The sequence below is a fragment of the Hippocampus comes genome, unplaced genomic scaffold (assembly GCF_001891065.2).
Source record: "Hippocampus comes isolate QL1 unplaced genomic scaffold, H_comes_QL1_v1.1 scaffold59, whole genome shotgun sequence".
NCBI lineage: Eukaryota > Metazoa > Chordata > Actinopteri > Syngnathiformes > Syngnathidae > Hippocampus > Hippocampus comes.
This window is the reverse complement of record NW_017805406.1, coordinates 536102-547742: the sequence shown is the minus strand read 5'-3', so window position 1 is coordinate 547742 and position 11641 is coordinate 536102. Positions and strand designations below refer to the sequence as shown.

The window sequence follows — 11641 nt, the reverse complement described above, 5'->3', positions numbered from 1 at the left end:
ATTTATTACGGTTCGGTTTACAATGTACAGCTGGAGAAAAAAAAAATGTTTACACTGATTGAGAATTTGGACCGGGGATGGGCAAATGTTAAAAAAAAAAAAAGGAAACAAATCTGCCTTTGAGTTGTAATATCACTTATCACCACCAGATGGCTGACATGTATAAAATGCGCTTAACACGGTGTTATACTGCCCTGTGCTACAACATCAGCAGGCCGAATAAATCTATATATTTTTTACGGATTCGGAACGATAAGCAGGACAGTGACTCAATAATATTTGATTTGAGTGAAAATTTCGCTTTGGCACTTCACGTTGGTTTCTCATTTAACAGTTTTGTGCCATCTTTGAATTGTATTTGTTTTTATACAAGAGAACCTTTTTGGACTGGCAAAAAACAAACAAACATTACAATACGCGGTTATTTTTATTGTTTATTTCAAACCCTTTGTTGTTGGATTATGCAATGTGCATATCAAATAGTTATATTTTGGTGGATTCTGCAGGACAACAGATCCAAATGAGACGCCGCCATCTTTAAGCTGAGAAACACATGTCCTTTTATTTACACATTTGGCTTTGTTGTCTCGTTGTCATATTATGTACTGGGAGAGAATTGTACGACACAAAATGGACATCATGATGAACATGACAGAAAACAAATGGAACCTTTGAAATCAAACATCCAGCTCCGCGATACAAGAAGACTTACTTTCAAAGGTTCCATTGTAGTTAAGAAAATGTTTGATTTTACTATTTTCCTTTTCTCATGGGTCTCTGGCTCATACATCACAACATATTCTCGTATTTCCCAGATACCGAGTTAATGGGCCCCTTTGGAGACCTTTTAACACTTTTTTTTTTTTTTAATTCACCAGTTTCCCCCTGCCGGCCAGTGAAAGCCGTAGACTCACAACGACAACTTTAAATCCTATGAGAAAATGTCATATTTACAATAAATATGTATATTAAAAATAATAATTGTACATACCAAGTAGTTTGTGGCTTCATATCCTGGAATAACAAATGCTTTCCATGCAGTTAAAGTACGCGTTAAGACTGCTCCCAAAAGTTTCCAGTCCGAAAGCAAGTTAAGGCGAGCACAGGCCTTCGACCTTCTTGGGATTGAGAAACGTCACCATCTCCCGAATGCCATCTTCGCAAACGGTCGCAGCTTGATCCAGTTTGCCTCCTCCCTCTTTGAATTTCCCCCACATCTCTGGAAAACAATCCCGACAGTAGTCAGCTGTTATCATTTAGAAAACTGCACGGAAATGTACAGAAACGCCGTGGAAGGCACCTTCATCAACTGTTGTCAGTAATGTGTAATTTTCCGGATGATGCTGAATATCTTTCCTTTGAACATCTCCAATTTCCATCAGTTGTAAAATACCTGTAGGAAAGAAGTCAAGTCGTTTACTGTACATATCAGGAATATTTTTTTGGGGGGGAAAAAATGTAAAAATATGAGATGTACAGTACCATCTACTATCTTCCACACTTGGACCTCCACTTGAGCAGTATTTGCTCTTTCGATTGCCATTATCCGAACTGTGCTGGGGGAGTCGACCTTCAAAGCTGATTCCACTTTGTATACCGAAAGTTTGTTTTTGTGGCCCGTGTAACACTGAGTCTGGTTACGTGCAGCTTTATGTTCTAGACGGAAATACAAATGGAGAGTGTGGATTCGTTTCAACAGCAAATGGAACAGCTAGCGCTCCGTGTTTGGCTACCTGGGCACGTCTTGCAGCATTTTCCTGGAGACTTGACCGGATGTTGGCACGCATAGTGGCTGGGGCACGTGATGCGTTTACACTCCTGCAGGCCGTCGCGACATGAGCACACGATGCATTCCAGGACCTTCCCCAATACCGGGTGCCACATGTCTCCATGCGAGTATGTCTTGCCATTATATAAACATGCTGATGAGAGAGACGGGGGGAAAACAATGGTCATGGTTGGTGTGTGACTAGAGGGGGAAAAAAAAGGTAACTGCATTAGTGGTAGGGAGGCAGTTCTCCACCAGATGGCGCTGCTACTCTCTCTCTTTCGAAAATTCATTTTATATGTCATACAGTCATACATGCCTGCATAAAATAAACATGTTGCTTCTCGTTATCATTTAAGCAACTTAATAGATATGACTTGTAGTTTTTCTTAATCTGCCCCCCCTCCCTTCACATGCAAAGGACTACTCCGTCTTCTTAAAGTGCATGTGCACAGTGCTTAGCAAAACAAACCGGAGGCAAACCTTTTTGATGCTTCCTCTGCAACAAAATCTTCACAGTGGTTTCTGCAGCCCCTCTAAGGTTTAATTTATTGAGGCTCAGGTGTCTGGGAGAAGTCCTGACCCGAGGGGACCGTGCACTAGCCAGCTCTCCCAAACACTGGTCCACTGAATGTCTCTATAAGAAACGCAACATACAGGACACGTACTTGAGCAATGCAAATATTTTGTAGCAAAAATATTTCTTTTTAAGTGTCAATCAAATGTCATTCGTGAAATATGAGCATTTGGAATGTATTTGTCAAATAACACACAACGCCTCTGTTCAGCTGCTGGTTTCCATCCTCTGCTGATGACGAGCCACTGGCGCTGGAGTCTAAAGGAAACAATGTGTGAATTTTAAATCAACGTAATTGCACAACGACATGAAACTACAATTGAACACAATGATTGTATTTGGGCCGATTTCAAAATTGGGAATAAATCTGCCATGCGCTCACTCAAGCCAGGACCAAAATACTCTCGTCCAAGTTGAAAAGAGACACGTTTCTTTGACAGCTGGAAGAAGTTGGACTACCTTTACACACCAAACAGCAGGTGTCGGCAAGCGTGACCGGAGAGGAGCAACTGATTGGTTGGCAAGTTTTAACTGCACAGAAGATGTTTCCATTCTGAGGGAGGAAAAAAAATATCAGAGGTCTTTTTAGTTCCAGAAGCTAAGAGAAGAGAGTTTTTATGATATATTTTCCATGTGTTAGAGTGATGATTGCCCGTTAAACCATATGCTCATCATCTATTGTGCCATAATTGTAAATGAAAATGGTGTGACTCACAGAGCACGAGCACATGGCACACTGGTTGCTTGGCTTGGCTGGCAGGTTATGCTTGGTGAAGGTCTCGCCAGGTTGATAGATGGTTCCATTGTATCTGCACAACTTCGCAGGAGCTCTCAGACCTGCCGGGATCTTGGGCTCGTCTAAGAAAACAAGAATACCATATTGTATCGGGTCACGACAATCGTGGCTTTGCATGGCTGCCGTGATGCACGTTAAGTATGCTGTATTACTTGACCTTCTTTGTAGAGGATAAAGAATATATGCCTCTTAATAGTATTGTGATACCATACTGTTTGTCTACATGTGTTGCTCCACCATTTGTGCTGAACTATCTTCTAAAACCACAACTGTCGATGTTATCCATTAGCATGTTAGTGGACTTTTACAGTTCGTTAGCATTACGCGACTTTCCTAAAGCTAAGTTATGTGGTTATTTATGTGGTACACGATATGTAAATCTCTGTTTTATGTTTGATTTGACAATAAATGTCAACTTGTAGTGACGCTAAATAGCTTGAAGCCCCTTCTTTGATGTATTGTTCAACATTTCTCAAACTGCTGTTCATTGCGAAGTGAGTTTAGGTGAACTCAGTGCCACCAACCAACAAGTAAATGCTCTTCCACTAGATGGCAGAAGGGACAATTAACCTGCGGATTCATTCATCCATACAACAGCTTGAAACAGGCGTCGAGCCAAGTGCATTTGACAAGGCAAGACAAAAAGTCTTGTCTTGTCATGAGGCAAACGCTTTACCTGTGCATCGTGGACAACACTGCTGCGGGTCTGCTACTGGCTTGCCACACGGCAGAGGAGGACACTTAATTTTACTGCATTTTACATGGCCTTTCTGAAACAAAACAACGCCATGTGTGTCACATCACACGTTACCATAATCCTCGTTTAGACTGAAACGTTACAAGTGGGGGTACCTCAGTGCACGAGCAGCGCATGCACAAGACGAGTCCAAAGGGCTCCAAAAAAGGATGCCAACTATCTCCTGGTTTGAATGTCTTGTCTTTAAAGGTGCACAGCACCCCCGAGCCTGCATTGGTGGTTACAAATGAGAACATGAACTCCAGGGAACGAAACAAAGACGTATGCATGTGATCTAATTGGAAAACAATTACAAAGGGGCCGCAAAGAACAACATTCAATTCACTCAGACGCCAGTGCAGATTTTATGTGGAATAAATAAATAAGTAAATCTTCAACGCTTCTACACAAAACCCTAAACTGGATGCAACCTTGAAGAAGAGTTTTTCTAACCTTGTAAATGAATGTCCTTCTTGAAAGGCGATACGCGTGGCCGAGAAGTTAAGTCTTACCTTTGCGGCCTCTCAGCTGGCTGTCAGCGCACCAAACGAGCATCAAAGACACCAACAAGGACTTCATTTTATCAACCCCAACTCGTACGTGATACGAACCGAGAAGTAAGACAGTAAAATACATTGTATCTTTCTGCACGAATCAAAGTGCACGAATCGGTTTTGCTTGGTTGAGCGGTAGCGCCACCTGCGGGATAAAGAACATCATGACATGCGATTACAAAAATTGGTTTGTTGTTGTTCTCAGAATCTCTCGATAAATGAATTTTTGTTGAATTACGACTAAACCTATACCTGGATCCAGGACTATTATATTCGATTTGGTTTGAATAATGATGACGAAAATGAAAAAAAAATTCTGAACAGAATTGACAAAATCTGAACTCTATATTAAAATCTTCTAATTATGCTGAGAAGCACGCTTTGCCAGTTTTGGTTAAATACTAGATTACCATAATTAGCTGCAATATAGTATAGTACAGTATAAAGTATCACACTTTTATATAAAACCTGATGGATAATTTGATTTGTATTCAATAAGTGGTAGTTGTCAAAATGCTCTTGCTTTAGCCTACACATTCTACGCTTATCTTTGAATATTATATTTATTTTGTTGTTTAGATCAAATATAAAATTTAAAAAATTACATTGTATTTTAAAAATGATACTTTTTTAGCTTTGTAAAAATGACAAATTCATGAAGTCTTTTTTTTTTCTTACTGTTTTTACATCTTCCATATGGGGTGATAAAACAGCATTTAGGAAACAAACCAAACATCTGTCTGATAAGAATAAACAAAAAAAGGACATGAAAATAAACGCTTTCGGATGCCTCTGCTCCATCTCTAATCACTGTACCCATTGACATGACATCATGGAGTGGCGGTTGATCACAGACAAGGGAAAAAATAAATCCCTGATGCTTAAAACACACACATTTGTATTTCTTAAAAGATCTTTGACCTGTCTTGAAAGATGTTGACTTGTAAAAATGGTAAATGGGGAAAGGGGAATCAATGACATACTCTATGTCCTTTAAAAACCTTGGTAGTGTGATCTCAACACTTTTACAACTAATACTAACAATCTGCATTAAAATGTCCAAGACAGTATTGTTGACAACACTTGGGGCGCCCAATTTTAACACAAGAATGTTCCTTACACTCTCAATTATGACTGTGAAGTTAATAGTTAACACACAGTTAAGCTCTCAGAAATCTTGAGTCTCTTCTGTCCAATCAGGATCTGAATAGAGCTTCACCCTGCCATATATAAAGTCTCTGAAGTGCAGAATATTGCATTTCTAGCCAAGGACCCAATTGCACCTCCACGTGGTCACACGGAGCGACTCAGAAAGTGCTGCTGTGTGCACTCGGGTCGTCTTCTAACTTCTGCCGCTTCTTGGCTCGGATTGCGTTCATGGCTTCTTCTATGGAGCGAGTGTCCCTCTTGTTGGCGACAGGCACTGCGTAAGAGAAGTCAACGACAGGGAAATGATTGCAAGGGGAGCTCTTGTGTGCTCTACCGGATGCAATTAACGACACTCACCGCATCCGTATGCTTGGTTGGCTTCCAGTGTGTGTGCTGCATCTTTGGCTGCGGAGGTGCCAATCAGGTGACTGTACTTGTCTCTGTAGTTGGAATTCGGACACACCTCCGACTTGTCGCTCTGCCGGGATGCTTCTTCTTCCAGAGCCGCCTGCTCCTAGAGTAGTCGAGAAAAAAAAAAAATAAAGAAAAGTTCCATCACAAGATGACATGATAAAATGGTGTGCTAAAATGAAACAGCTCCGATATTAGAGCTAAGTAGGAGTGCCTAATGATACGTCCAGGGCCTCTTGTCTTACTTTTAGCCTGCGCCGCTGCTCCGCTAATTGAGGATCCCACTCCTCTCCTTTGCGATAAGCCTCCAGCTCTTCGTCGGACGGAGCAAATTCCTACAGGATCATAAAAGTAGAAGGTCAAAACTCTGCCTCGCATTCATGTCAATATCTAGCGGATTAAAAAGCATCTTTTCCAACCTTCTTGAACAACATGACGTAACGGCTCTCTTCATCCTCCCCGAAAGAAAAAGACGTCAGACCAGCCACTTCAGCGACATCGTGCCTGCAAACGGAACAATTACTGTTGGGTAATTACATCTCTTCAAAAACTCATTTTTGTGTAAATGCAATATTTAATAAACCTTACAATATACTTCGCTCAATCTTCCCCATTGGGTTATACTTTCGCTTCTGTTGTGTACTGTCTTGGATGAAATCTGATACTTCTTTCTCCATCTAAATATTGAAAGAAGCAGTTTAGCGTCACTTTGCACACAAGTTCCCATGTCAAGAAGCAAGACCACTCGGCTCAAGCTCTCACCTTTTTCCTGAACGCTGCTTTCTTTCTTTTCTCTTCTTCTTCCATCTTCTTGAACCGCGCTGCTTGCTCTGCAAATGTGGTAAAAGTTAATAAAACTCAGCTACGCCAGATTTCCTCACACAGTCCCACAGCTCCTTTGTTTTACTGATATGCGCTTTTTATAAATCCAACACTATGGCAGGCAAGAATAAACTTGTAAAAATGTAATGTAAAATGTATTTCCTCATACTGTAAATTCACTGTTTGCTTTTTGGATGCCGGTTAGGTCATTCTGCAGGATGCAAATGTCGCAAAAAGACAGTAAACGAAAACTCAGAATATCAAGCGATGGCACAGACGTCACACATTTTCAACGTAGGGACCAATCACAACTCTACGAATGCGTCAACAGCCAACATGAAGCATAGCATACACATGAAGCTGTTAGCGGGTGTGCGTCGTCTGCGTTGTCTATCCGGGGTGTAGACTTGTGGAACTGATAATAAACACGAGATCGTGGGGGGCGTCTTTGGCTCAGGCGGAACTATTTCCCAAATGTGATCTGGATAGCCAAACCGGCTTATAGGAGCACCAGAAATAACCTCGTTTGCCCTTTCCATATTTTTCCCAGTCATGTATCATATCACTCGATGTAGTTTTAAAAGAAGAACAGAAACTGAGTTGCTACAACGGCTAAAATATTGTTATACCTCGAGCCTTTCGCCGACTTTCCTGGTCGCCGACTGTTGGAGGTTTTTCCATCGAGCTTAATATTGAACCGAGCAGATCCGCCATCTTGACTCGACAGCGACAACAACGACTACGCATGCGCGCCTAGTACAGTCTTCTTCGGCGCCTCTCAAATCGGTAAAGTAAAAACCTTGGCGCCTCTTGGTGTGCAAATTCCATAATACAGATACCATACACAGTACAGTACTCCATAATTTTGGTTGGTGAACCTTTTCTTGACTTTTTCTTCTATAAATTAAGAGTACATTTGATAGGTAATTAAACCATTTCTAATGTTGCAAAATGAGACAGTTTAAGATGCTGATTTCCTTAAGATTAAGAAGTATGCCGATTTTGACAGAACACTCAATTCACGACAATTGTCAATCTTAAATGGAAAGCAAATTTTCCATTTTTCACGATGGCCGCACGATTGGTGACAAGACAAGTCTGCCTCTTGCCCACAAGTCAGCCAGTCACCCTAATAAGGACAAGTGGTACATAAATTAAATGTATCGACTTTAATTCACCGCCAAACGATGCTATTATCATTCCATGGCTGGCTTTTCACTCCTGAAAAATGCATCTTTTTTTATATATTGATTGATCATAGAGTCATAGATGACAAAAGAAACAAGCTGGTTCAAACATTTTAAACAATCACTAGGGGGCATGCTGCACAAGCACCTGCGCAGCTGCACGTGTCTATGCCTTGTAGTCTTATTGTCTGGATGACAATTCGCCCTGCGTCATGGCAGCAGCATGTTTTGTATAGTTTGATTGTGGTTTCTCAGCATCAGCAATAACCCATTAACCACTGCTGCATTCAGATGTGGGCAGAGCAGTGGGCTGACAGAGGGCAACCCTAACACGAGGCAGCGCACACTGTCTTTCAAATTAGACTTAATCCTCGAATATTACCTTTTGGGGGGCCTTGCTCATTCGAGGGCATCATCTCTATTTTACCATTGGGATGCATATGAAAGTAAACTATATCACTCAGCCTTTCTTCTTCGGATTAAAAAAATATATAGTTGCAGCATAATGTGTCCTGTCCAGTACTGAAGAGGCCACACATACTGTAGCAGGTTGACTCAACTGGGCGGGCTTCACTTCTCAGACTCCCTTCATTCAAACATACTTTGTTATTGGGATTTGGGCTGACTCCACCCCCGTGATTGCAATGAGGTATAAATGCAGCAGCAGCGTGCCCACAGCCAAATCTGAAAGCTTATTGGTGCCCAAACATGAAGGGACTGGGCTTGGTTCTCCTTGTGCTTCTCCTGCTGTTTGCCGTCGTGGAGGGTAAGCAACGGATCGAACAATTTTCACAACTCTGTGACATCAAATCGACACATAATTATGTAAAGCCACATACATTGATCTCATGAGGGCGCCCGACTTGCTCAGTCATACGTGGAAGTCAAAGAATTTGCCAGATTTCTTCAAACTGTGTCTTTGAGAGCACAGAATGGTGTTGTCATCATTATCATGAATGTCGTTGTCTCCAGGCAATGATCCCGAACCACAATACTGGACATGCGGGCATAGAGGACTCTGCAGACGGTTCTGCTATGCTCAGGAGTACATGATCGGTCATCACGGGTGCCCTCGACGATACAGGTGGGCATGTAAAGATCATAAAATATATACTTTAGTCTCACATAAGTCAACGGTTTGGATATGGTAGAAATGTCATGATGAAGTATCGCACCAGTCCATATCTGTCTAAGCAAATGTGTGATGGTCCTGATATGTCCCTGTTCACTTGCAGGTGCTGTGCCGTACGTTTTTAACACCTGCCAGTCTTAGGCCGGGACCTGCGAGAACAGTCACAGAGTGATGCGTGCTCTTTCGAGGCCTTGAATCTTGCTTGCAGCCCTTTAAAATGTCAGCGTGATTTGAAAATGAGCACTTTTGCTGTGAATCTCTAACCTATTAGCTCATAAAACTCAATTTCTTAGTTTTGAAATATTGTATGACATATTCCGCATCTGCTATTTAAAAAAAAAAAGGGCAGTTTCAAATACCTTCTGAAAAGGAGTGTTACTAATAAAGGTGTGCAAATACAAAGTATTTGGGGTTTTTTTCCTGTATTTAATTTGAATTGTTATAAGTCACCTTTGACAGGGCGAAGCAGAAATGTTGAATTTGTCAACCAGTTCCACACCATCATATTTTGTTAAAGACAAAAACATACACAAACACAACATTTCATTTTGATAGGAAATATATATAAATATTAAAAAAAAACAAATGTAAGTCAACATTTATTTTTGTTTAGTTTTTGGAGTGTATCCATTTTCTGTCCTGCAGTGCATGTTCTTATTAGGGTTGCAGGTGAGCTGGACCTCATCCCAGCTCACGTTGGTGCAAGAGGTCGTTTCGCCCAATCGCAGGCGAATTACACATAAAAATTAACAACAATATCTGCGTTGTGTTTGTACGGACAGAAAATGCGGAAACGAGTCCAATGTGGGCCGATGTTGCACTGGCAGGACACAATAATAGTCAAGTGACTAACTCCAATCGTAGTTGGGGTGGGCCGGCGCTTTTGTGAATGAAGTGTCTCTTGTTTTTGTTCGAACCATCGTGTCTGTCTGTCTGTCTGTCTGCAGGACAACATTGCCAACCGAACATCAGACATCACAGTTCAACAGTCTTGATTGCAAAGCACATTCTTTGTTATTCTGCCTGTGAGACAGAAAGGTCAAATGTCTGTGCAAGGTGAACTTTGACAAACTCAGAGCACGAGTTGCAATCGATAAACATCGGCCTTGACGGTCATTATTGGCCACTCGTTGATGAGTGGACGAATATGGCTGAGGGGAGAACAGGCATTCAAAAAGTATGGATGCTATTTGTCAACACAAGCCGTTGCATTGTGTCACGCGCTGTCATCTGGTATGAATGTTTGTACGCGAACGTGACCCAAACAGCAGACCCCTCACAGACTTTGTTTACGCCAGGCTGTCTGTCTTCACTCTGCTAACATGACAGCTGACCAAAAAAAAAAAAAAAAACAAAAACAAAACCAGGTTTTCCGGCAACAGGTTACACAAAGGTTGACTCATGAAACTATGCTGACGTCAAAGAGTCAACAGAAGCGAATAGTTGAAATTACTTGAGTGGCTCTCTTGTCACCCATTTTCTTTTCGCAAGTGTCTCTTGATTTATTGTTTCTCGATGGCCGCACGGTGTGAGACATTTTTCATCATTTCAAATGTGAACCACAACGTTCAGTCACATTTGTCGCTCAGAGGCACGAGAATCAGGTTTCCGTGACAGCAGGGAAATTTCATTGCGACAGCTCCTCACCCACTGTCCCGTCGAAAATGAAAACAAACATCAGGATTGATGAAAAACACCAAACTCTCCTGCAGAAATGTATTTTATTCCCTCAAGTCATCAGTGCAAAATCAACATGAAATATAGAGCAGCTAAAAAAAAATCATACGCCCCTTATGTTTCTCTCTGTTGGGCAACCGGAGTAAGTGAATTTGTGTGTGTGTGGGGGGGGGGGGACCTCATCTGAAATTTCCATACATTGGCATATTGCTACCTATAAAATAGAAGTATGCCTTGAGGGCTGTTCTGTATCAAAACACGCGCCATTTATTTCCTGTCTGTAGTGCTGCAAAATGGAAGAAACCATTTTTCCCATTGGCATGAAGCAGTATTATTACTTCATGTAAAAAGACAAGTTCCATTGACTGCAGAGTACACAGATGAGCGAAAGCCCTCAAGGGGAGTACGTCTTTTTTTCCATTTTTAATTTTTTTTTTTTTACAGTGCATTAACTTAATGTAATGCTGCTATATTATGTGCAGAAAAGACACACTTTACCTCGGATATCTAGTTGTGACATTTGCAAAGTTAAAACACCACTGCTGAGACAGCAAAGGTGCAATTGGACAAAGACGATGACAGCACGTGGATTAGCAAAGATATATGGTCATTTTGTGTGCTGTAGGGGGTGGAAAAAAAAGTAAATGACGAAAATTAATTGGCCCTTGGTATGACAGCCGAGGGCTGATTTATGCCTGAGAATATGATTGTCTTAGCTTAGCAGAAATGTTATTTGGTGAGGTCAGTTAAATTTCATTTATATTTTGTGTTCTGGTGGAGGTGTGATTGAAACAGCATTTTGAACGAAAAAAAAAAGAGCAGTGACAGTTTG

At 41.3% G+C, this 11641-nt stretch overlaps 2 protein-coding genes across 2 annotated transcripts; both read right to left on the bottom strand.

Annotated features, from left to right (window-relative positions):
- Positions 1–536: 536 nt before the first annotated feature.
- On the bottom strand, positions 537–5041 carry chrdl2 (chordin-like 2). Its single transcript, XM_019873232.1, has 11 exons — positions 4390–5041; positions 3994–4106; positions 3818–3911; positions 3061–3203; positions 2805–2898; positions 2542–2603; positions 2252–2405; positions 1734–1922; positions 1483–1656; positions 1301–1393; positions 537–1219 (listed from the first exon to the last, which is right to left on the bottom strand). The coding sequence occupies exons 1-11, from the start codon at positions 4511–4513 to the stop codon at positions 1092–1094; spliced, it is 1368 nt and encodes a 455-aa protein (XP_019728791.1). The 5' UTR covers positions 4514–5041; the 3' UTR covers positions 537–1091.
- A 54-nt stretch (positions 5042–5095) lies between these two features.
- On the bottom strand, positions 5096–7572 carry spag7 (sperm associated antigen 7). Its single transcript, XM_019873237.1, has 7 exons — positions 7443–7572; positions 6754–6821; positions 6580–6668; positions 6411–6495; positions 6237–6326; positions 5938–6094; positions 5096–5854 (listed from the first exon to the last, which is right to left on the bottom strand). The coding sequence occupies exons 1-7, from the start codon at positions 7558–7560 to the stop codon at positions 5739–5741; spliced, it is 723 nt and encodes a 240-aa protein (XP_019728796.1). The 5' UTR covers positions 7561–7572; the 3' UTR covers positions 5096–5738.
- Positions 7573–11641: the final 4069 nt, after the last annotated feature.